At 36.1% G+C, this 25,795-nt stretch overlaps 1 protein-coding gene across 2 annotated transcripts in view; it reads left to right on the top strand.

Moving 5' to 3' along the window:
* PCNX1 (pecanex 1) overlaps positions 1–25,795 on the top strand; it is an 82,618-nt gene that overhangs the window by 33,062 nt on the left and 23,761 nt on the right. The window contains exons 7-17 of one of the 2 annotated variants that reach the window (XM_074148431.1): positions 252–384; positions 5,046–5,230; positions 12,676–12,766; positions 14,488–14,545; positions 16,747–16,964; positions 17,997–18,150; positions 18,911–18,943; positions 20,015–20,186; positions 23,720–23,830; positions 24,301–24,392; positions 25,659–25,768. In XM_074148431.1, coding sequence (XP_074004532.1) covers positions 252–384; positions 5,046–5,230; positions 12,676–12,766; positions 14,488–14,545; positions 16,747–16,964; positions 17,997–18,150; positions 18,911–18,943; positions 20,015–20,186; positions 23,720–23,830; positions 24,301–24,392; positions 25,659–25,768 — 1,357 coding nt within the window. The remainder of the gene's footprint in view (positions 1–251; positions 385–5,045; positions 5,231–12,675; positions 12,767–14,487; positions 14,546–16,746; positions 16,965–17,996; positions 18,151–18,910; positions 18,944–20,014; positions 20,187–23,719; positions 23,831–24,300; positions 24,393–25,658; positions 25,769–25,795) is intronic. The other variant, XM_074148432.1, reaches the window with a different exon arrangement.

Here is a 25,795-nt window from a genome sequence, read left to right as displayed (position 1 = left end):
AAAAAAAAAAGTAAGCTCTATATTCAAGAACACGTGCACCCCACCCCCCAACTACCCAAATTTTTACTAATAATTGTGTTGTGATCCTGTCTTGAGGCAGGTTATTTGAACTGTCACTGCATAAGCTACCTCTGTTGTTGCAAGTCAAGCTCATTAACTTGGGGAGGGTCAGGGGGAAGAAAGGAGTCTTAAGTTACTTTGTACGTAACTAGGATGGGTTCCTATTTGACCTAAAGTCTGTCTTGATGCAGCAGCACAAGCCAGCGAGGAGACTGTCACATTTCGTCGTGAACGCAGCACATTTAGGCGTCAGGCAGTACGACGCCGGCACAATGCAGGGAGTAACCCTACCCCTCCTACATTGCTCATCGGATCACCCCTCAGGTAGGGTATCTAAATGTTCCACCATATTTAGCATGCATGTAGCAGACCACTTCTCCCTACACCCACCAGTGTTGCCAGAAAAGCACTTTTTACTTCCTTCCCCACCATAACCTCCTTGAGCTGTCACTGCATGTCACTGTGGGCTTGTTGAATTGTGCATGTATATGTGGCACTATTTTCAAAATGATAAGGGTAGCCAGTTTCTAACGTGTTACAGCTGATTCCAGATTGATAACAAAATGAACTAATGCTAACAAACTTAGACTCAGTGGTTTTTACCAAAAACTTTAGAAACTTTAAATTTCAAGCAATGAGAAGAACCCAAGAAATTATTATTCATCGCTCCTCATTTTGGTTTTCTTTCCTTTAAGAAAGTAAGCATTAGGGACTAGTAGTGCAGTGATTTTTGTTGTCTGTAGCTAGTGAGAGATAAGCATAATAACAAAATGGAAGAACATTATAAAGACCTAAGTCATACGTGCAAAGGTTCCAAATCTAAAACACAGGTAAACCATGGTATGTGCACCCTGTAGCTTTTTCCAACAAAAGAAATAATGAAGATTACCTTTGTTGTAGAATGCACAGTATTGTTCAGTATTAAATCTAATGGCGTGACACCTTGCATACCTTGGTGGTGTTTAAAATAAACTGCATACGTGTATCCAGGAGTCCCCAGCCTTCACTGGCCCATTTGTTAACAATACTGAGCCTAGTGGTACATTACATACAGCAACTCTTGTCTGTCAGCTTGAACAGTAGAAGCAGCAACCACAGTGAGTTTTTAAACTTGCTTTTTAAATCTTTCAATCCTGTGGTTGCCTACAGCGTTGAAGAGTCTGGCAAGCAGAACATTACCTGTAGAGGAAGGAACACTCACCCGTATATATCAAAGTAATTCTTCCTCTGGTTATATGATTAATATACAGGAATAATTATGTATGTTGTGTGTTCTGAATGATCTTCCTTCATATGCTAAGCTATCTTTTAATAATAGGAGCAGTCTGCTTTTGTGTTTCAGGAACACTTGTATAATGTTTTTAACTGGAAAAAAGCTGTAGAAACTGAGCAAATAAAACACTACAGTAGAGGATGGGGAGAAATTGTGCCATCTATGTGACACCACTGAAATAATCAAGGACTAAGTTTTAGAATTTTCCTCAGGCAGGAGGTTTGCAAGAATGGTACCTAAAATCTAAGAAATGAGGGATTGACTTCTGCCACATCAAGGATTGAATCTACTTAGATGTGTTTTTACTGGCTAGTGCAGTATGTAGCAATAACCACATCTGAGATAGTGTTGTGTTAAGCTTCTGGTTTTGCTGGACATACCGCGTCCAACTTTTAAGTTAGTGACTTACTTCAGAGTGAGGGATGCTAAAACATTGCATTCTCTTGGATTGCTTTTGCTCTGCTCTCCATTGCATTCACTTGCTTGTGATACGATTTTTGTGTGGTGGTTGTTCTTTTTTTTTGAGGAGGGTAGCATAGTTTTGTGTTGGTTCATAAGAGGCTGTGCAGAGTAATCGGAGCCCCTTAACTATGCATTAGCCAGAAAACAGTGAGTTTTCTCCCTATTAGACAGGGAGAAAGTAGGACAAATAGAGGATTCTGTCTTAAACCGAGGCTGACAGCTGCCTCATTTTCACATGCTAGTGCAGTCATTAAGGTTCCCATGGCTTAAGCTGGACTTCAGTGAGAGATCATGAGAAAGCTGAAGCTGGTGGAAGTAACTTCTTAATAGGACAAGATGTTCAAGGGTGAAAAAGCAGAACAAATATTCTAGCCTTGTATTTCTCCTCTGTACCTCCCAGTTATCTAAACTTGTTCTTTTCTAAATAAAACCAACAAAACACAACTCTCTATTCTCTGACATAATGACACACATTATCAAAAATACTTGTATTATAAACATATGTTCAGAATTGAATACTTAGTGAGGTTACTTTGCCTAAAGCATTGTTTGTGATGTTAAACTACGGTCCCTTGAACTGGAATTAAATTGCCTTAGTCCAACCAAACACCGAAGTGCTTTCAGGTTTGTTTGACATACATTCCACAGTTGGTAGTTCAGATGGAATTTGTCTGCAAAATTGTATTTATTACTGTTCTGATTTCTAGATGAATGGTCTGAAAAAAAAACATTCCCTTACATGAGTAGCTTTATTTTAGCGTAAATTCTATGTGTTACTGGAAGAAGAAACCCCTAAGGAAGATCAAAAAAATAAATTGTACATAAGGAAGAAATGTGAAGAAATTACAGATATTTTTAGCCAGCTACCACCAAGATATTTTCAAAAGATCACTGCAACTCTACTGGCATTAATTGTGTACACTAGTGGTGAGCTGCTTGGATCTAGTTTCTGATATTACTAATCCATATAACTTCAAGTGTTAAACTTCTAACAGCATTAGATTTACTAATCTTTAATTACCCTGATATTACTTCTTTCTTATTGTTGCCAGCAAAACTTTAATCTCCTAATCTTCTAACTCTTGCATAAAATCGGATGTTGTGGGGATGTTCCCTTAGAACTTGTTGAGTTCCACCTGATTTTATTTTTTTAAAATTTCCTATCCATTGTTGCAATTATGTTTCACTTCCTCTGTGGAATATTTAATAAAAGAAAATTGCATTATATATGTATGTGCTTGGCAATGACCGGCACATAAGTAAAACCTGGTCTGGTAAATCCTGCTGCTTTAATGCTAAATTAGACACAAGAGTAGTTTGCCTGGTAACTTCAAAACAAAGCAAAAAGAAACCAAACCTCAAGCCCCACAACAAAACAACCAACCACCCCTGCTTTTTGTCCTGCCTAAATGTCAATGGTGTTTTGGGCACTTTGAGCATAAGTATGCGTTGGCATCCTGTGTAGTCAGTGGTGTGTGCATGTGTGTCTGATACCAGAAGATAAGTGTCTGAAGCAGAATTTTATTCTTATTAATTAGGCAGAGAATAAGTTTCTCTTGTGTATCTGTGCAATCTGTTAATGTCAGCGTTTAGGTTTTTGGTTGTTTTTTTTTTAATTGTGACAGATATGAATAACCATTGAAAGGGCAAGTTTGTATATACCTTTTGATACATTGCTACTCTTTGCTAAACAATTCTGCTTTCCCTTATTGTTTTGATGTTGCTGATTATACTTAAGGGAAACAAGGAAGGCTGACGCCTCTGTGAGCTTCCCTAGGGCTTTTGTTGCCATGTAGCTCACTGAGAGCCATGTCTGCAGCAGCAAAGCACTGAATTTAAAGTTCAGATTCAAATATGTTAGAATACGATGATGATGAGTTGAAATTTTCTATCTCGTGAGCTGTGTGCATGTCTGCTTTATTTTGCATGAGCTGTTCTTAACACCTGTTCTTATACTGATATCCATACTTTGTTTTCCAGTAATGCTCTAACAAAAGAACTGAAAAGTAGATGTTCTAGAAAATATTGTTAAAAGCAAGTACATCAGATAAAATCTCTTGATTCTTAGTAAGATCTTGATTTTTCAGTTGTCATAGTTGCTAACTGTGGCATACTGCTGTAAACAGTGAAATGTTAAAAGCAACACTTGATAGCGAACATTTTTCAAGAGTTTAAGATATTTTCCGTAGTCTTTAAAATAAAAATTCTTTTATCTGTCTAAAAAAAATTTCTTAATTTGATCACATCCCATAGCTAATGACTGTGACATGTAACTTCAAATGCACAGAATGAAGGATAATAAAAACACTAATCTTGCAAAGTAGATGTGATATACAAGTGTAGATGTCACGTATTCTGGCACTTAGCCATGTTTAATATTAAATTATTAAAAAATACGTAACTGTTAAATAGCTTTATAAAATAGTTTTGCAAGGAGAAGGTTGTGAAGAGGAGAACTAACATTTTCAAGCACTGTCTATTCATATGGCTGTAAATGTACAAATTTCTAGGAAGCCTAAGTTGACTCTTAAAACCTGTTTTTTGGTGCAGGTATGTGTCTGGGTATAGAAGAAATTATTTTTGTGGTAATAGGACTGAGTAATAAAGTTTTTGCTTTAAAATAGGTTTAAACTTTTGGCAATTAATAGCTTGTTAAAAGCTTTCTTAATATGTTCAAAAATTTTTGAATCCAAAGGTTTATCTACAGTTATCAACAAGGTCTCTGCTAGCATGTGGCTACTAACAAGGCTTGCAGGCAGTATGTAGTTAGAGTGTAGATGAATAGCAAGAAAGGTGACGTTATTGTGAGCAAAAAAAACCCCAAACACCTAACTGAAAAGTTGATAAGTCATACCTCAATGAGCAAAAAGGACCCTAACTGTCACAAGGCGACTGGAATGGTCACTACTGTATGTAGGTGATACCTCAGGTTAGTTTACAATTAGACTAACTACCAGTAATTTGCTTTTGCAGCCACAAATTAAGACTTACGAGAACATACTTGAGGGTGTCTTGGGGAGATGTTAGAAAGCAATACTGCTTCCAAGAAGTAGGACAAGAACTGTCTCTAGATGACTACTGTAGTATTCTGTTCTATGGAACTCTTGGGTTATCTTAACCTTAATAAGTGGCTTCTTAATGCTGTACTCTTAAGTTTTCCTCTTTAAACTAAAAAGTCTTGTTTTGCTTCACTTCTGGCTATTTTTTTCTTCTTCCTGGTAACCTGTCCCCCATCCGTGTTTTCTCGTAGCCTTCAAGATGGTCAGCAAGGCCAGCAGCCCTCCTCCCAGGTCAGAGTGCAGTCCCGCCCCCCTTGCCAGGCCGCTGTGCTGGGCGCTAGCGCCTCCTTGCTGGTGAGAAATGGGAGTGTCCACTTAGAAGCATCACATGCCACTGCATCTGCTGTAGGCGGTAGCAGTTTGCACGATGAACTTGGTATGCAGGCCTTATGTAACCTTGGTGACATGGACGTTTTAATACGGCACACGTGTCGGTAATAATAACGCGGGGAAAATCAGCTAACCTTAGCTTTGTTTCTGAACCTTGTAGGTGCATTTCTTAGAAGGCCATATTGCTCATCAATTCCTTGCCTTTCACAGCCGCCTTTCCAGGCACTTTCTCTAACCAATGCACGATGGGAAATGCTCTAAGGATGTGTAGATTACAAGGAGTGATGGTGTGAGAGCTTTCGTGATTTAAACAATGTGATGTGTGTAATGCCTAAGTTTTCTTGCCTTGTCACAGGTAGTTCAGCGGAGATTGAGACCCGCTTCGGGGATCTTCTGATTCCTGAAAAAAGTACTTTTTATGGTCCCTAAGAATTCTTGATCTTACTTTTTTAGATGAGTCATGCTTAGCTGCCGTTTAAAAAAATAAATCCTCATGTAAATAAGAGTGCTTTACTTTTCATGTACACCTTAATTTAGGAGTTTGAGATTGGAAGAAAATCTGGACTCTTTTTTATATCAAATACCAGCATTTCATGGAGCTTTATAGTGCCCCTTAGTTCTTCAGGGTCCATTTTATTTGGTATTCATTACTATTAACTTCTATGCAGCTAATAAAATTGCAAGGGAGAAGGAAGTTATGATAGTCATAATAAGTGACTGATCTGCTGTGACACAGTAATGCAGGGGCAGATGTGGAAAAATTCCTGGCAGGGATCTTTGCAGCTATCTTTACATGGCCTGAATTACTTAGGACTTCGGCATTAATATGGAATTATTCCTCAAATTATTAAATCGGACATCTTTACAACTGACAATTGTTAGTGACAGTATTTTGAGCAGCTGTCAGCTGTAATAACTTAAAAGTACAGGTTAGCTTAGAGCACTGACAAAACACTTATTTCAGGCCTAACTGTAACCAGGTACTAAAAGATCAGTGAATTGTCACCATATTCTGTTAGTGGGGAAGACTTCAAGAGTTACCAGGCTGTAATACCCCTTTAAATATAAGTTTAGCTAACAAGTTGCCGTTCTGCACCATCTAGCTGCAGTAGAAGGAAAAAACAAATATAAGCAAAACTGAAAATAACCTGATGTGCTCTGAGGTGTCTTATAAAATTTAACTACAGTTGTGCTAAATCCACACAATCTGCTTATCTCATAATTTTTGTTTTAGAGTCTGTGGCTCTGGCTCTACTAGTTTCTAGATAGAAAAATGCTTGCATGTATCTGACTCTTCACATGAAAATATAGATTTCTTAATTAGGACTCTATTTCTTGTTTGAAAAAAATTCTGGAATATAACTCTGAAACTCAGGGATACCGGTTATATCTATCCAAAGTTAATGTTGAGATTTATTCTTAAAGCTGCCATTATTGTATTTGAAGGATTTTGTTCATTGAGTTTTACAGTCAAGTTTTATAGAATTCAAGATTCAATACATAATCTAGTTAAGTCTGAGTTATTTAAGAACTGAATTTGCTATGCTGTAGTAGAAATCAAAGTGCATAATTTAAGAAAGTCAACATTGCAATCAGGCTCTCTAAAAAGGTGTATTCATTGCACTTGGTGCATATTGGAGTCTTCAGAAATTTTATGTGTACTGTGGTTCTAGTTTTATGGGGCAGTACATTGCCTTTAAGAAGCACAAAACTTTCAGGGTCTGCTCAGTTAAGTCTGATGTATAATAGGGATTTATTCCTGATTTGAAGCTCTGAGCATCTGTTTAGAAACATTTCATGTGTGAAAGCAGCTATTATAGGCAAGATCTGCCTTTGTTTTAGGGAAATCAATTTTTCTAGTTTGTGTAGCAAGCTTTGTGTGACAGGTACTATCTTTTGTTAGACTGAAATAGTTGGCAAAATGGCACAAGCTTTCACATTTGTTATTCCTTTATCAGGCCTGACAAGAAGGGAGAGTATCTTTCCTTATAACTGGTACATGGTACGGGGTTTTTTGTGGTGCTTGGTGGGTTGTTTTTTTTTTTTAATCCTCGATCAGGGATGAAACAACGCTACTGCTCTGTTTTCCTTAAGTCAACAGCTGTTGGTTTTGCCCCGTTGTCCCAAGATACCTTACAGTGAAAGATGACCCTGTTACTTTACTTTAGATTGTGTATGGTTTGGGAGTGGGGAAGGGCAGTAGTTTGTTTCTTCTTGAACTTTTATTCTGATGCTGATCAAAGCAATGCAGGTGATAAGACCAATTCTCTCACTGTGGAAATTGCTGTGACTGCCCAGGGCAGAAAAAGTACTGAAAACAGAGGCTGGGAAAAAGATAAGGAAACAAAACCTGATTTACAGCAACTGGAAATATAAGTGACAAATGTAGTGGATGGGATTATATATCTCCGTATAATGCACACAAGAATTTCTTTTCTTACTGAAATTCTATTAGCATGTTCCAGCTCTTCTGGAAGACAAACAGATGTGTTAATTTATGTTAAAAGCACCCACATTTAGGACTCTTTCTTATTTTCTTGTGCATCGGTGCACAATCTGCTTCAGCATTATTTCCATTTATGTGTTGATGTCAAGCTGTAGCTCTTAACAAGACACACAGTTTTTTTGTGGTGATTTTTTTTTTTTTGTTTGCTTTAAAGATTTGTGTCTCTGAACTTGATTCTGGTGGCTTTCTTTACAGTAAGGTTCCTCCTTTGTATTATACCCAGCCTACATCCAGTCTGGTGACTATACAGTCATCTTTGCCTGGGCATTGTCCTGAAAGGAAGGCAAGAGATGCTTTGAGGCAGTTTCTTTAGTCTTCCAGACTCGAAGTAGAAAGATTTTTATCAATTGTATTGTTTTTTTATGAGGAGGAAGGAACTTGAAAGGATGAAAAAGGAGCTTAATGTGGAGCAGTAAACATGAAGTAACTCATAGGAGGAATGCAGGACAGAAATGAAAGGTGACAGACCAAATGCCGTGATTTCTAGGCAGGATTAACATAATGGGAATCTAGAAAGCAACAAAACACATACTGTGACTTAAGTGAATGACAGTCTTCAAAGCACAATGTGGCAGTACTGATGCCTCTTATTCTCACCAGTATCTTGATTCCTGAGACATGTAGGATATGGGTGGGATTTTTCAGTCCTTGCAGCGAAGGCTGTAGGTGTTACAATTTGTGAAGTAGTTAGGAAATCAAGTACTGAGTTATTAAAACGAATGCCCAGTTTCTGAAACTGGGGTGAAATGACAGCCTCTTGTCCTCAGCTGGATGATGTGTGGTTTTTTGACTCTTTTTTTTTTTTTTTTTTTTTTTTTTTTGAGGAATACTGCTTTTGTGATTGAAGAGAACTGGCCATATGGAGCTTTTCAATACAGTTACACTGCTACATTGGACTTCTGGTTGTATCGCTTATGAAAGTGATAATATTTCAGATTTATTGAAGTATTTTAATTTATGAAGGCAGTTGGATGATCTTGAATATAAAAACTCTTCTCTAAATGTAAATATATACACTGATCACTTATTTAATTAAAAACAGTTTAGAATCAGTTCCTCAATACCCTTTCTTAATTAATTCCCCCCATTTATTTGGGATGAATGGGGGAGTATTTTCAAAGGTACAAGTAGAAAATAAATGCTCATTTCCCGCTGTTCCTATTGAAAATATCCCTGTTGTAGTCTGGAGAATTCTGCATAATAGTTAAGTTACTCTTTTGATAAACTTCATATAAAAATAAAAAATGAACCACTTTGAAGTGTTCTAACTGAGAACTTGTAAGTCTTTATACTGCAGCTGAAGTTAAAGTTTTGGCCTTTGGAAATGGAGCTCCCTGCGTGCTACACAGTACTCAAATTCTGATGGCGTTGTTGGTTTTGCTGAGTAGGATTTAAAAAAATATTGTCGTAAGTAGTAGATGAATATATCTAAATGATCTAATGATGACGTAGGCTTCAACATGTCAAAAAGTGTTAGCAATTTTCAGAACTAGTTTGAGAAGTTTAAAACAAAGTAATATTTATTAGATGGAAAACTGGGAAATGTGCTGAAAATAACTTGGCTGAGGAGATCATCAGAGCACCCTTTTAGTTGGATCCTCAGCCATTCAAGTCTTCCAGGTTTCATCTGGGTAAGCTCATCAGCTTGTAGCTTCTATTGATTCCCGTAACTCTGGGAACCCCAGTTCATACAGTGTCAACTGTTAAGTGGTTGTTTCTGGACTTGATGAGGAGATATTTTTGTCTTTTGAAACAAGGAAACTTGTTTCAAAGAAAGTGCATTCATCTTTTCCTTTCTTCATGTCAGAACCAAGATGTATTTTGGATTTGTGTGCCTGAGTGTCAATAACTTGGTTTTCTTACTTTTATAACCTGATCTAAATAGAATATTGTTTGGGTGACTTTAATTTGCTAAGAAACTCATAGCTCTCCCTCTGGGGGAGGGAGGAAGTTACAAGCATTTCTGTTTAGTGGACAAACATGCTATTGACTGTATTTCTTAATTTGAAAAATAAACGTTGGAGTCTGCCATTTGTTCACAACTCAATAAAACTTCTTTTCCTTAAAGAAAAAACTTTCTTAAGCTTTTTCAGTGTGATGCTGTTAAAAAAAAATATTTTAGAGAATGCTGTGGGAGAGCTAGGAATGGGAGGGAGAGAAAATTACTAGGGTAACTAAAAATGCTAGGTATATCCATATGTATTGCATCTTGTGAACGTTGGGATCCTTCATTAGAGTTTGAGAGTGCTGTGAGGAAGCTGCTGTTATCTCTCACAGTTTACAAATACTTGTTTGATCGGACTTTGGAGCTCAGCCGTAGACTCTCCAGTCACATTTTAGGGTTTGCATCCCCAAGAGCATTAGATGGTCCTGTCATCTTGTCTATGTTGGATGAGATGAGGCTTTTCTGGAAAGTCCTTTGATTTTTAAAAAAAACAAAAAAGGTGGAGTGGCAGGCAATTCTGTTTTATTGAAAACCCATGCTTACAGGCAGGAAGCTAACTTTCAGAAGGAAGCCTATATGAGTAGGGGGGGTGAATTGCAAGTATGGCAAAACCCGAGTCTGTTTTGTAGCTTGTATGTGAGCAATTGGAATTGAGTGTTTTGTCTGTTTGCTACCTGCTAACCGGGTTTGTTTTATCCCACCACAGCTAGGCAGTAGTTACAGCAACAACACAAATGCAGTGAATTTTAACAGATTCAAAGATGAGTTGGGTGTGAGGGAACCGTAGATGTTTTCTAATGTGAGGTGTGTTATAGTAAATTTTTTTCATAGTTTGAGTCCCTCTTCAGACATTTGACATGAGTGTAACAGTTCAGTAACCTTCTTTTAAATATATCTGATGTTATCTCAGCCTAAGAGAATGGGAAGTTATATTTTGCAAGTAGTATATTCTAACTTCTGTGACTAGAATTTCCTCAATTTAAAAATTAGAAAGTTTAATTTCCAGTCTCTCAATTCAGTAGAGCAGATCCAGGAAGAACTTAACCCAAAGTTGCTTGTCTCTTTTAAGGACTGCTTGCATGGAAGATTTTTTTTTTTTTTTTCTGTAATAAGTTATGTGTAATTTTGTCCTGAGTAGAACCTCAAGTGTGCTATCTAATGCCTTCATGTTTACTGTTGAGTTTTCTTTTTTTATTGACACAGTTGAGAAAGTCCTGCGTAACTGAGATTATTTATTAGTTGTGGGGAGGAAGATTCCTAATGTCTTCCACTAGTTTAAACTTCAGTAACAACTGTGTACTACACTAATGCATTAAAAACCAAAGGCTATTTAACTGAAGTGCTTCATTAAAATCTTAACTATTGAGGGGGAAAAAGCCCTAACAAGTGAGCTCTCTACTTGTATTTCATTACAAATGCCTATAGCAGATGTAACTAAATATTGAGAGCGAGCTGTTGTGTTACTGAGCTCTGACGCAGGCTGTGCGTGGCTCGTGAACTGTGCACCTGACTTATTGTCAGAATGGTTGGTCTTAGCACAGCTGCGGTATGTGTCTTTCTGCTCTGAAGTGCTCCCTCTGAGGGTAGAAAGTTTTATGAAGATATTTTCCATATACGAGTATTTTTCCTTTGTTTCACTGGTTTTAATCAGACAGTTCGAGGTTTTTAACCTTCTTGCTTTCAAACACTTCTAAATCAAACTTAACTGACTGTGGATCTGAAGAGAAGTTTGGAGTAGGATCATAGTGTGTTTTTTAAAAAAACTATATCAAAAAACATGGTATCAGAAGCAGGTTATGTTCTCACAGAAAGGGGAAAGATTGGAAGCTCTGATCTCATTAGATATTTCTCCAGGGACTGCTTGCTATCCTGTATCAACAGAAGAAGAAAGAGCTGCAAAACATGCAGCTGAGAGGTGTATACAGTTTTTGCTTCAGATGCTCCAAAGTGGGATTACTTTTTTTTTGTTTGTTTTTTAAAAGCAGATCTTAAAATATTGCATGCTTTGCATCATGACTTAAGAAGGGGTTTTGAGCTAGAAGAGAGAGAAAAGTTGGCAGAACGTTTCATGTGAAATCACAATTTCAAAATCAGCTCCCTGCATTCAGAGCTGAAATATATTGAACCTGGCCTTCAGGGGAAATTACAGTGCTTATCTCTCTCATCAGACTATTGTGAGAGAGGGGCACTGTAAAAACATCATATTGTGAGTAAGGTAATTTATCACTTGAGTTATAGTCTCTGGCTACTTGTTTGTTAATTATATGTTTAGGAATAGCTTGGTATTGTTCATTCAAAAAGTTTTCAATAACTTTAGGAAATTACGGTTAATGGAGTTTCAGTAACTCCAAATGGTTTATCTGAGACATTAGTTTGCAGTCTTATGTTCTTACACTGAAGCGTTTGCTTCTGGCTTGTAGAATAAATCTCTGCCTGACATTCATTTTTTAGTTTTTCTAGAGGTATATCTTAAGAAGCATCTCTGGCCACTTCTTTCACTCTTTGTGTTTCTTTTCAATTAGACATGTGCCTCTCAAAAGAATTCTATTCAGGACACTTGAGGAATCACTACCTTAGCTAAATACCATGGTTCTTAAATGCTGATAGCGTATGATCTAGTTATTGTTCTGGGGGTGGGGAAAAACTGAAAAAGCTGGTCATGGCAAGTTTTTCGCCTCATTCTCTAGGGGGAAGGCTTACGTTGTGCTTCTGTTGTGTTAATGGTGAATTCTTGTAAATACAAAGTCTTGAAATTTAATTCTGCATTGCAGTTTACTGTATATGTCATGTAAAATTGTATGCAAGAGAACTGAGTAGCTAATGTCTTGTCTGCACTGATGACACATTAATGTGTAATCACATTTTATATTCGGACACTGATATAAATTTAGATGAGAGCATCTGTCATCCGGTTGGTGGCCAGCCCAGCCTAAACCACGACAGATTCCTTAATTGATCTATTGTAAGTTAATAAATAGAAATTAGTGCCAGGATGAAACATTATGAAATTTTGACCTGCTTTTGACTTTTTCTTTAATAGGTAAGTTCAGTTCTACGCTCTACGAGACAGGGGGCTGCGACATGTCACTTGTGAACTTTGAGCCAGCTGCAAGAAGAGCATCCAACATCTGGTGTGTGTGAAGGCCAGTCAAGAGTGATGATTCTTGTCTTACTGCAACAAATTTTTTTTTTATTTTAATTTTAAAAGGTTATTTAGTGTGGACTACAAAAAATTAATATAAAGTATTAGCCATATACTTCTGAAACCTAAATGATTTTTACTCTAAGATGACACTAGCTGCATAAATAATCTGGTCCAGTTAAATAAATCTCAGAAAATTAGACTACTATTAGTTTAAGCAATAAATGTCCAAACAGAGAACTTGACAAATGCATTTTTGATTGGCTTATAGAAAGCCTTTCTTAAAGTATTTAACCCAGGTTTTGGGAAAGTAGGTGACTGTTGACCATAATGGCTATTAACTTATTTACAAATGAACTTCCAATTGTGAAGCAAATGTAAACTGATAAATTTGTTTTCAAGCTCATAGATGGCATGAAATAATACATCGAAGTGTTAACATGCCTGAGGTTGAAATTTGACTTAAAGTTGAAATAGTCAGCTACATACTGGAAAGTTCATCTGCTCTTGGAAAGATGCCCCTTCTTTCTCTGAAGGGACAGGAGGCAGCAGAGAGAAAAGCAATCTAAAACTTCCCACGGGCCTCCTCCTCCCCAATCCACTTCACTACATAGAAGTCCTCTGAAGCTATTGTGTCATGCTGAATGCTGCAAATTCCCATCACCTATAGGTGGAATAGCTACTGAAATTATGGAGTAATGAATATAAAAGCTCCCATCTTGAAATCTTTCTTGTGAAAATGTGCAAGTGCCTTTTGTAGAGTTGAACTTTGAGAAAAAGTTCTGTATTTCTTGCACAAAGCTGCCGATGCCTGCCTCTACTGCTTGCATGTTCCAGATGCAATGGCTTTGCTGATGGCTGCTGTTAGGAAGTTCTGTGTGCTAATGGAAGGAACAAACTGGCCACATCCAAATAATCAGATCTCGACTTTAGAGAATACTTGAGTTTCAGTGAAGTAAAATTGATAACAAAGACTGTTTTTATCTTAAGGCAAGAAACTGAAGGAAAGTTGCATAAATTTGATACAAGTCTTACAGCCATGTGATTTACATGGAAAACAAACATGCAAAAGCTATCCAAAATTGGGGAAAAAGCAATGGTTGGATATGGACTCTCATACAGTAAGAGAAATTTCTCCTCATCTCTAATGAATGAAAACTGCAAAGTAATTTTGCTCTTACCAGAGTTTTATTTAAAGTTAAGGTTTTTTTTATAGGCAATCTAAGATTAAGTAACTCAGTATACTCGTGTTAAGTATGTACTATTTTTGGCAGTTTTGGGACCTTGGTAAAAACAGTATAGAATTAACAAAAGCTCTGTATGCAAACACATAGTGGACTCTGCAGTCCTTTAGAGATGTGATGCATGTTTACACATCAGTAGCTAAGAGATTATGGAACATATTTGTTTTTTCAAGTGGATTAATTGCTATCATGATAATCCTTGTTAGACATTTTAGGGACTAGGTGTTGAGAAAGTTATACCAAGGGCAAGAGTCTCCTGATTTACTATAGCTACAGAATTTACCACCGTACAGAAGACTAAGTGGATACTTGTATTAAAAATATATAATTAAAGGAAAAACTTAAAGGAAGGGTTTTAATTAAAATTTGCAAAGAGTCAAAGCTTAATTTGGGACACTAGAAAATGAGTGGCCTGTTGAAATAAAATGTAGTTTTATAATCTGAAGTCTTTCCCCTGTTCTTATAGTGACACGGACTCTCACGTATCGAGTTCTACCTCAGTTCGCTTTTATCCACATGATCTAGTAAGTTTTTTCTTATTTATTTTTAAAGCATGCAAAAAATCAGAAGACTTTCCATTTTTAAAGCACTGATTAATCATCCTATGTGGTAGTTCTTTGTTCTTAAAAAGGATTTTTGCCTGGGTTTAAATGAAGATAAAGTATTTATTTGTTGTTGCAGTGTCTTCGTATATACATACAAATTCATCTTTCTGCATAGCACTTGAAAATTTAAATGTAAATGGTTTCCTCTTATCTAAAGCATATTGATTTTATAAATCACGTGGAAATTGGATGTTCTGAGATACCTTGTAACGGTTAACAGAGATTTACTGGGCAACTTGGACACAGTTTGCCTTCTGTGTATTACTAAGATTAGTAGGCAGCAGCAAGAATAAAATTCATGTTCTGACCAAGAGAAACTTCAGTAATTTTCCTGAAAGGAATTTAAAGATCTGTCATTAGTCTGCTGTACAAATTTTTAATGCATATGCAAGGAGTGACTGGGGAAAAAAGGCAAGAGGCTGGCACTGCTTCATACTGCAAATAGCTTTAGAATTCCTTAGTTTTATGATCTCAAACCTTTTATATTGTTGTCAAGTCCAGACATATCTGTACTCTTAATTCTGAAGCCTTATATTGCTGTGTCATGAAGACAGTGCAAATGGTCATGATTCTTAAGCTAGGAAACCAAAGCCAAGTATATTGAAGTACCTAATGAAGTAATCAAGAGGGAAAATTAAATATGGATTCAGTATTTGGCAGAGGAGCAAGAGACCTCCATTTGCCTGACTGTGCTTTTCATCAAGAATGTGCTCTTCAAACCTGGTGTCTGACAGAGGAAATTTGTTTGCTTTCCAGCATCCCCCTTGAAAATGTAGCGTTCAAAAAAGAGGCTGCATTACCTCGTATGCGCTGTTGTTTTTCCAGTGTGGTCCCATTAGAGGGAATGATTCTGTTTAAGGCAAACTCGTACTTGTAAAGTCTTAGCACATGTGCCTAAATGGAATTTTCCACTGAAATTTATTATTAGTGCTATGGATGTTATGTTATGGTGAATTTTTTTTTTAAGTTGTCAAAAAAACCCTGTCTTCTGACACAGCTTATCTTAGATAGTATGTTTTGTATTTTTGAAATGCCTTTAGAAAGGGAGTGTTTGTGCTTGTTTCTGTTAGTATTTTTCTAGGAAGGAAAAGCTGGCTCAGCATAGTTGCAGTACGCTGATGCTTTAAGGAGTCATGAAAAAAAATTTCAACAACTTGAAATCAAATGTTAAACTTCAAGATAATTGTAAAAAAACAAAAAAAAACAAAAAAAACCAACAAAACCACAACACCATGACAAAAACCAACACCAAAAACCCTATCATTTTGACACTTAAAGGTGACATGAGTATTTAAATTTTGCTCTTCGCCTTAAAAGATTGTGAAGATTTTTCATTAAATCACACTTTAACAATGGTATAGCTTGAGAATAAAGGCAGTGCAATAAGATGCTTAATGACCTGTTAATGAAATCTGTAAAGTGGGTTACTACATACATACTGTCCTGTAGTAACATTCTGAGTGCTCTCCTTAAATGTCCTTTATGGTTGTTAGTATTACTGTGATTTCAAGAGAACTTTAGAGTGACAAACTACAAAATATGTGAGAAATGTAGTCAGTCATAAATAGTATTTGACTAGTTAGGGCAGAGCTTTTTTTAGTTTGTTTCTGCATACATTTTGAATGTAGTGAGTTTGGATTTGACCACTGATGCACGCATATGTTGCTTTGTCATGCAACAGCATCCATTGGGCATGGGTGTGCATGCACATTAGCTGACTATAAGAAATGTGTTGTAATTTATTTACATTCAGAGTTGGATTATTCTTGTAGTATATGTTATTCCTGTTCACATATCAGTTTACTTGTCTTCAAATTTGAAGTTTTCAGAGTGAATGGGATAATGTGCTTGGAAGACATGTTCATACTTCATTTGAAATTAGGCATATGCTAAAATGCCAAGCAGTTGTGTTGTATGCAAACTGTTATTGCTGCTGGTGCTATTCATTTGCTATGATAAGGACAGGAAATGTAAGTAGAAGCCTGAGAACTGACAGTGTTTAACTTACTCAGTTTCACTTTTGAAAAGTTATAATTCTAGCAATTTTTTGCAAAGCAGTTTTCAGTAAAATACAGTGATATAATAAAAATGAGCTTTTGTTAATACTGACTTTCTTTTAGCTTTCTCTTCCTCAGATCAGGTTGAACAGGCTGCTAACCATGGATACAGATCTGCTGGAGCAGCAAGACATTGACCTGAGTCCTGACCTTCAGGACCACATGCAACCTCAAGAGGAAGCAGCTCAAAAAGTCAAGCAGTACTATCGCTTTTGGATCCTGCCTAAGCTTTGGATTAGCATCAATTTTGATAGATTAACTCTTCTGGCTTTATTTGATAGGTGAGATCCTTGTGTGTTACTAGACCTCAGAAAGTAAAGATTAAAAAATGGTAACTAAGCTGTAATACAGATAAAGCTATCCTTAGAGAATTACATTTATTTACTGTACTCTGAAAGACGAAAGAATAATATGAAAAGCAGTTTTTCTAAAATAATGAAGGCTACTCTCCCTTCTCCGGCAATGCTGAAAATGGGGGGGGGAACCAACCAAACACCTCATTTTGCCCAGGTTGGGTGATAACATGTTTGAACGGTCAAAAAGAGAGATTTGTTGCTAATATTTAAAGTGAAAAATAAACCTTTTCTGAAAAACCAATTAAAAGGGTCTAGAACCTGGTGTACACTTAAATTATTTCAGCAAGTAGAGAGATTTTACCTGCTGTTTCAAAGCGTTTTTCCAAAGGGTCATCTAATACTGTTACCAGCTATTGGAATATATGAAGTATTTAAATTTTGGTAGTGAACTTCCTTGAGATAGACAATATAGTAGTGATTTTGTCCAGGCAGAAATACTATCAATTCTGTTCTTAAGCACTACCAATATCATATGGAATGCTCTTTATGCCACTTGGTGTATCTTAGCCAAGTGAGAGTATTTTTAGTTTCTCTGGTACAGAATCATGAATGATAGATTATATACCGATAAGCTATCATGCATGTATTTATCATAGGCTTGTAATCATCCTGTGTGGCTCTTGAATATAGAATTGTGTTACAGACCATGCTTCTGTTTGAGCATTTGTATTATTTCTGAAGTTATCTGCTGAAGTTATCTTCTGCTGTTTAAAGTTCAATTCCATAAGATACTAATTGCTTTCAGCTATCATTGAAATCCTGGTAGCTCCTAGCTTTGCTAAAAGACAGTGTGCTAGTATAGTCCATGCAAGTTCAAATCTATTAACTACTTTGCTACCAGAAGCATAACTCTCGGTAATTTCTGACCCTAACTGTTCCTTTGCAGCTTTGTCTATACCTAGTTAGCTTTTAATTCTCTCTCTTCTTTTGTTTTTTTTTTCTCTCCATCTAATGCAGGAATCGTGAGATCCTTGAAAACGTGTTAGCTGTCATCCTTGCTATTCTAGTTGCATTTCTGGGCTCTGTACTTCTTATAGAGGGCTTTTTCAAGGATATTTGGGTCTTCCAGTTCTGCCTGGTAATAGCCAGTTGTCAGTACTCGCTGTTGAAGGTATTTTAATTACTCCTCACTTTCTATCAACAATAGAAATGACTTCGGTTGGGTGTTGCAGGTTGGTTAGAGCTTTAAGGAAAAAACTGTATGTTTATCATTTAAAAAGACATTAGTAAACTTCAGCTTCATGGGAAGTTTGATAGATGGTCATACAAGGTCACTTCACTAGAAGGGTTCTAGTGAATGTTTATTAAACAACTCTTTATTTGTTGTTCTCATGCACTTTTTGTTTTTCCAAAGAGGAGCACGTTCTTACTGGTTGAAAACAGCCTATAAACTAAACCTGGAAGTTATATTGTTTTGGGGTTTTTTTCAAGTGGATACATGTCAATGCATTCATGTTAAACAATTATATCTAAGCATATTTTTAATCAGAATCTTATTTTTTATTAGAAAATTGTTAATGGTATTTTAAGAACAATTGTTTATTTCCTTATAATTAGACTATTAGGGTGAAAATTAGATACAAAATTAAAGTGCGTAACATGTGTTTAAAAAAACTGGTAGAAGTTCTACAAATTTGTTTGTTTTTTTTTAAACTTTAGCTATAGACATGCACTCTTTGAACAGGTTTTATTGTTTAATAGGTTTTACTGTTTAATACATTGTGCTATTTAAAAGCTGCGCAGTGGCTTGAAAATTGTAAAACTAATTGTAGATACTACTAGAAGAACTTAATCAAGAAGGTGTGGCGGGGGGGAGGTAAATGCACTTGTCTGTAGATTGGGTAACTTTCCTCTTTACATTTTGGTTTCAGAGCGTTCAGCCAGATTCTTCTTCCCCTCGACATGTAAGTTCTGGGCATGTGCCACTGTACTAACCCTGCAGATGTAGAAGTTACACATAGAAGTGATCTTTTTGGTTTGATCTTTTTCAACTTTTTTTAGGCACCTTCTCATAAAGCACAAGAGGTGGATGTTGTCTTAGTGTGTGAGAAGGGAACTGATACTATTCCCCCCCCCCCCATATGCTTTGTTGGTATTTAGCAAATCATGTCCTCCCTGCTTTAAGCCTGGCTTCTGCTGTAGAGCCATATCATGATGAATGTTGATGATCATTTTGTGATGAATCTTTAGTATTCAAGCAATTAAACTGAAAGGTATTCTTAATGCTGTAATTTACTATGCTGGTATGAACTGACATGGCGTTGATGTTCTATTCTGGTTGTGTAGAACATTCAGTTGTCCTAGTGTGCACACAGCCTTATTTTTTCACTCTATTAAGCTGAGCATGCAATGATTTAGTGAGCATTAACATTTGAGCATGGAAATGTTAATGTGCTAGTGTTGCACAATATGTTTATATTCTATTGTGCATCTTCTGGGTTGCCAAGACAAAATATTTTTGTCCTAAATTAGATATGAAACACATTATTCCTCTGCAGCAAGTCATTCATGTTATTTTAGGTAAGAAGTTGTGTGTTTTAATGAACACACAAATGCAGATTATTTTCCTCCTCCCTCGCAGCAGGAGCAGTATCTGAGTAATAAACTTTAATAACTTTTTCTTAAGAATTAATATATTATCTCTTGCTTATGAAGCCTAGACAGAGTTTCTCTGGCATTTAGTATTGCAAGAAACATATTTTAAAACTTAACAGAGAATAAGGGTGAATTATAGCTTAGTCTAACTTAATCCAACTGTTGTCTTCATAATATCAAAGCCACAAAAAAAAGACTTATATCAGTGTAAGGCAATGCAGTAAAGATTTTTATGAACAAAACCTAAGGATGTGCTGAGGTGACAGTACATTAATTAATGAATTGATTAATTTTGGTTGTAAAATTATCTGCAACAGAAGAATAACAACTTTTCCTGCTAATAATGAAACAAATGTTTGTTTTTTTTTTTTTTTTAACAGGGTCACAATCGTATCATAGCCTATAGTAGGCCTGTATATTTCTGTTTATGTTGTGGTCTTATTTGGCTGTTGGATTATGGCAGCAGAAACATATCTACAACAAGATTCAGGTTGTATGGAATGGCTTTCACCAACCCATTGCTGCTGCTGTCAGCCAGGGACTTAGTTATAGGTGAGTGCCTTTTTCATTGATTTGAGTTGTTTGCTTCACCACAGGAAAAAAAATAATCTTTTTTTTTCCACTCTGTGTCTTGTTATGACACTGTTGCAACATCACCTTCTAAATGAAGTTCTTTATTTTCCTTTGGAAAGAGTAGTTTTAGCTTTGCTGAATTTTATGGGAAAATTCTCCCCTTCTATAGCTTTGATAAAACAAACTGTAGAGATGCTAACTAATAGGGCATCACAGGAAAAAAAATATAGCTCTTTAATTATGTGGTATTTTAGTCCTCATCCCTGAACCTTCTGTTCTTTCTTCTTAGCTAGGACCTGGGTATGCTACCCTATGCGTGGAATTAGCTGCTCAGTACCTAAAGAAACATTTTGATTTGGACTCTTGTACTTTCTAGAGGGGCTTGTGGCAAATGAGTGGGACTTCTCTTAAGCCAGGTTATTTCTGTTTAGCAATCAAGTAGAACAGTATGGACACCATTTTTAAAAACATTGTAGACAGATTAAATCTTATTTAATGTGTATCTTCTCAGAACAGGCCCATCAGCAATACCAAAAAATACAATTTTGTGCTGTATGAGGTATTTTCATTGTGTTCTGAGCAGCACAGTGTGTTTGTAATAGTGTTGGCATTTAATACCCTCATCACCAAAAGAATCCAACATAAAAAAAAACAAAACCAAAAACCCCCCAAACCAACAAACCTTTCCCCTGTTTACTTACAAAATTTATTGAAAATATTAACAGCAGAGCCCACAGAAAGGAGAAAGAATGTAAACATTTGAAGACTATCTTATCATGGAAACTGTGTATAATCTTTGATGGAGCAAAGTTATTTGGGTGATCCTCCCTGGATCACCTCTTTGGAGGGGGAAGAAAATCTGTAATACTTAATCTCAATTGAACACACTTGCTCTTCAGTTGAACCAAAATATCTGGCATGAAAGACTACAGCAGTTAAATGTTATGACTGCATGCCTCTGGTTCCTGGACAGTGTTCTGTGCAGGAAAAATTAAAACTTGGTCTTGCTTTTGATTCTTCTTTCTTTTTTATTTTATTTTTGACTATTAGTTGATTAGTAAGAATTATTGATTTGGGCATTTTGGGAGTTAGTTTTCATTACTTGATTTTTAGGAACATCCCAAATTTTTTACCTCATACTGTTTCCCCCTTCAACTTTCTGGTAGTAAATCTGTACTTAAATTTAAATGTCTAGAGGAAAAGGCCGAAGCCACTTACTTATGAACAGAGTATTGTTCAGGCATTTCGAAAGGTGTTTTTCTACAGATCCTATGGATCTATCTATGCACTGGCATATTGAAGTTAAGACAGCAGATATTTTTGACTCATTCAAGATACAAAACTAGCTTTATTTCCCCTGTTTATGCTCTGTCAGTTTCAGAAGTCTTTTCTTCCTTTTTCCTATCACCTTGAGTCATTGCATAATGTATACCCATATCCCCATAAGATAATACACAAATGTATATATAGGTGGTGTGTTGTATTGTGAAAGTGACCTACTTTTACAAAGTACTTAAGAGCCTTTTCCATTTTTAAAAAGACATGCTGGCATCTTCACCAGGCCGTGTCCATTTTGGGATTAGCTTTTAAAAAAAACTTCTTAGTTCAAGAGTTCTGAATGCTTTTTCATCATTATGTTTTACTGTTCTTCTTTAATATCATGCACCAGCTTGTGTGTTCTGTATTTCTTAGCAGTTCCACCAATAAAAAAAAAAAAATCAGTTTGCCGGAACAGCTCTCAGTTCTTAAAAAAACAAACCAAAATAAAAACCTACTCCCACTGCCAACCCTTGCCTTTGGAGCAGCTCTTAATGTTGCTGCACCACTGGCTGCTAGCAAACATACTCTGTTAGCACAGAGTCAAAATCTCAGCTGCCTTTTTTCCCATTCCCAGGCATAGCTACTAGAACAACACAGGTGCAGGGCAAGGCAAACTTTGTGTCTAGATAGCTTAACTGCTGTGTCCTTGCCAACAGACAAGTGAGGATTGGTATGAATTTTTCATTTATTTATTTTGTCCCACATACTGGACTTCATCAATTGGTCTAAATCTGCATCACATTTATAACAACTATTTTCTGTTTTGACCTTTTGACCTAGGTGGTCCCCATTAGAGAGCAATTCTGTTATGGTCTTTAATAGCCGTCAGAAACGTTGGCTTTTGCTGAACTACTCTTTATAAATTGTGTATTCCCAGATCTATTTTGTAATTTTGTTTTCAAGGCACCCAAGATAGCTCAACTTACAGGCCTTCACGAAACAAATTTTTAACCTGTCAGTGAGAGAACACTTTATTGTTTGCCTTCTATGTAGACTTCTTTGAGTAATAATTTGAGATTACAGTTTGACTTGAGAATTCTAAAAAATATTTTCTTCACGTCCCTATATTTCCTAATTTGTATCAATAAAAAGATGCAGAACTTAATGTTTTTCCCAAGCCCTGGACCTACATGTTTTTAAACGGCATTTAGTTATTTAACTTTACCAAGGAGTAGGGGAAAAAAAAAAAATCAGATTCTTGGTACCTATCTCACTGTAGATATTTCTAATGTGATATCCTTTAGTATCCAACCATTCTGTAGATATAAAGTTAGAAACTTAAAACTGAGACTCGTGATTCTTTACAGGATACTTCAAAATTGGTTTCTTCTTTTGGTCATTGAAGCCACAAGTCAATAAGGTTATAGAAAATCTTCCCTAAACAGTCAAATATTTGTTTGTAAGGTTTATTTTCATGGTTTGATCCTTCTGTCTCTCAGAACCTAGAACTTGTTGTAATGTGCTGCTGCTTGTGAATTATATCTGAACTGTGGAATAGTTGTGTAAAATATTGTTTTTTCTGCATCTTTTATTCCTTAAGATGGAAAGGAAATGGTATGTGCAGGTTGGGCACACTGTTTTCTTTATTAAGTGGCATTTGTTTATTTTTGCATTCTTAAGCCCTGTAATTTGCAGAGGTTTTAATGGTTTATACAGTTGCTCACTTTCATTTAAAAAAAAAAAAGTCATTCAGGATCAGAACTTTTCAGAAGTGGTGTGGGGAAAATGAGTAAAATTGTCAGACATTATTAGTGGCAGAAAACCCAGAGGTGGCTTGGCCTCTTTTTACGTGTCTGTGACTGGTGATAGCTCACTCCTGTAACTCCAGACAGGCAGTTGTGCTCACATAAACCTCATTTACGGGTGAAAATTTAAAAATCTAATCTGTAAACACTCTTGGCTGATCTTTGCTAATTAAAAATTGAAAGCCTGAATTGGCCTGTGTCCATTTCTGCAGCGATTAAAATGGAAGTACAAGAAATCTTCTGACTGTTGGTCTATGTAACCTACGTATTGAGTCAGTTCTGAGTCTTTGAAGTAGATGTGTTTTTCTTAGAAATAATAGTAGAAATACTTCAGTGGCGTTGAGTTAAATGGTGTGTGTGATACCCTAGAACTTAAACTGAATAGTACGTTACTATGCTATATTTTTCATATTCACCACTTTTTCAACTATTTTTTTTCTTCCGTAGTGTTTACACTATGTTTCCCTATAGTATTCTTCATTGGTCTTCTGCCTCAGGTGAATACATTTGTGATGTATCTCTGTGAACAGCTGGATATTCATGTCTTTGGTGGCAATGGTGAGTGTTGTTTTTTCATGTCAGTGGCAAAAACATTAGATTAGGAACAGCCATCAAATTAGTAGGCTAGCAAAAAAAATTGTGATTACACTATTATTATTCCTACCCTCAACATAAAAATACTGTGTTTTTTTAAAAGGCTAAAGGTCTTCTCATGGATTATTGAGAAATAGAATTACTGTCTTAATAAGTCTGTCAAAAAGCATACTTTCTTCCTCAACTGGATTCTGTTGCAGTTATTTACCATTCTCATGGTAATACTGCTGAATAAATGAGGAGGTAAATAAAGCCACATGAAGCTCTTTAAAAAAAATCATTTGTAGGGAAAAATATAAGTAGTTGCTGTGGGTTGGATTTTTTTATATCAGAGGGATGTTGCAATTAGGGGGCTGATACCTTTCTTAAACATTCTGAAGCATTTTGTATTCTAACCTAATTGCATAACACCGCTGAACTTTTCTTTCTTTCAGCTACCACAAGCCTGCTTGCAGCACTTTACAGTTTTATCTGTAGTATTGTGGCAGTAGCCTTGTTGTATGGACTGTGCTATGGTGCCCTGAAGGTGAGCAAAATTTTAGGCACAGGATACATTGATGTTTTGGGTTTTGTTCTCTACATCCTTGTATCTTAGATACTTAAATAAGGAAAAAGTGAATTAGAAATATTAGTCTGATTTGGTAGGGTTTTATATTTCCTCAGCTGTGATATCAATAAAGGAGATGCAATGCAGGAACTAAGCAGATCTTTTGCTTTTAAAAGGTGTGTGATCTGTGCTTGCACTAACAGGCTGGTTTTTTGGCTGAAAACACATGACACTTAATTGGTTCCATTCTGTGTTGATTCTTAAAAATCATGTAGGGGGCTTGTTTCTATCTAGCACAGTCTACATGTATTGGTTTGTTAACCTCTCAAAATGGCTCAAAAGAGTACTTTTTCCAGTACTGCAAACCAGAAATAATATTTTCAAATTAATCTTTACTTGAAAAAAAACTAGAAGATAGTTTGTAGTGTGAAAGTGAAGATGTGTGCCTGTCTAAAAGGTAGAGTTAGCTGGCAAGGGGGGGAAAAATCCTCACCCTGAACCAATAGGTTTTCCTTGTTTAAAATGTGATTCTGTTTGAAAACAGTTGTGTTGGTTCTGTTTGCTGGTTTCAGGTGTGTGTCAACACTCAAATGCTCTTGGCTCACAATTAATTGTAGCGTGTGCGCCTTCCAACTCAGAGTTGACGGGCTTTTTTCCACTCTGTCCAAAGAGTAAAAGGTTGCTAGAGGAAATACTCCCATGATGCTATCACCTGCAGAACATGATTAGCTTTCTGTGGATTTGTACATTTGTCTTTAGTAAACACATCTGTTCAAGATAAACAAGCTTTAGCAAAGAATCACTGTCTCATCTTTGCAGATCCAATACAGAACATGAAAACAAAAATAAAACCATTGGTTTAATCTGAATTCAATAAATCAGAAAAAAAAGATCTGACTAAAAACAAAGGTAACTTTCAAAATTAAGAAGTGACTAAATGCAGCTCCAGGAACCTGTGAGCTCAAGGAATGCAGGAAATTCTTCATAAGGGTTATGAAAACAGATTACTTCATTGATTAAGATGGTGTGGCCTTAAGGGATGTACACTATGTTAAAGTTTCTGATCTATAGTTAGACATAGGTAAATATTGAACAATATTTTTATACTAAAAGTCCTGCTTCATTTTTGTGGAATTGTAGTTAATTTTTCCATTCTCTTACTACACTATAAGTAATTCTTTCATGTGAGATAAGTGTTATATATACTTTGTCTCCTTTTTTGTAACATTACATTTCTGTTTCCAGGATTCTTGGGATGGGCAGCATATTCCAGTTCTCTTCTCCATATTTTGTGGTTTGTTAGTGGCAATATCCTATCATCTCAGCAGACAAAGCAGTGACCCTTCTGTACTTTTGTAAGTGACTCAGTTTGCGTCCCTTCC

The sequence above is a fragment of the Numenius arquata genome, chromosome 6 (genome assembly GCF_964106895.1).
Source record: "Numenius arquata chromosome 6, bNumArq3.hap1.1, whole genome shotgun sequence".
In the NCBI taxonomy this organism is placed as follows: Eukaryota; Metazoa; Chordata; class Aves; order Charadriiformes; family Scolopacidae; genus Numenius; species Numenius arquata.
Note: the sequence above shows the minus strand (reverse complement) of the source record. Positions and strands in the feature narration are given on the sequence as shown.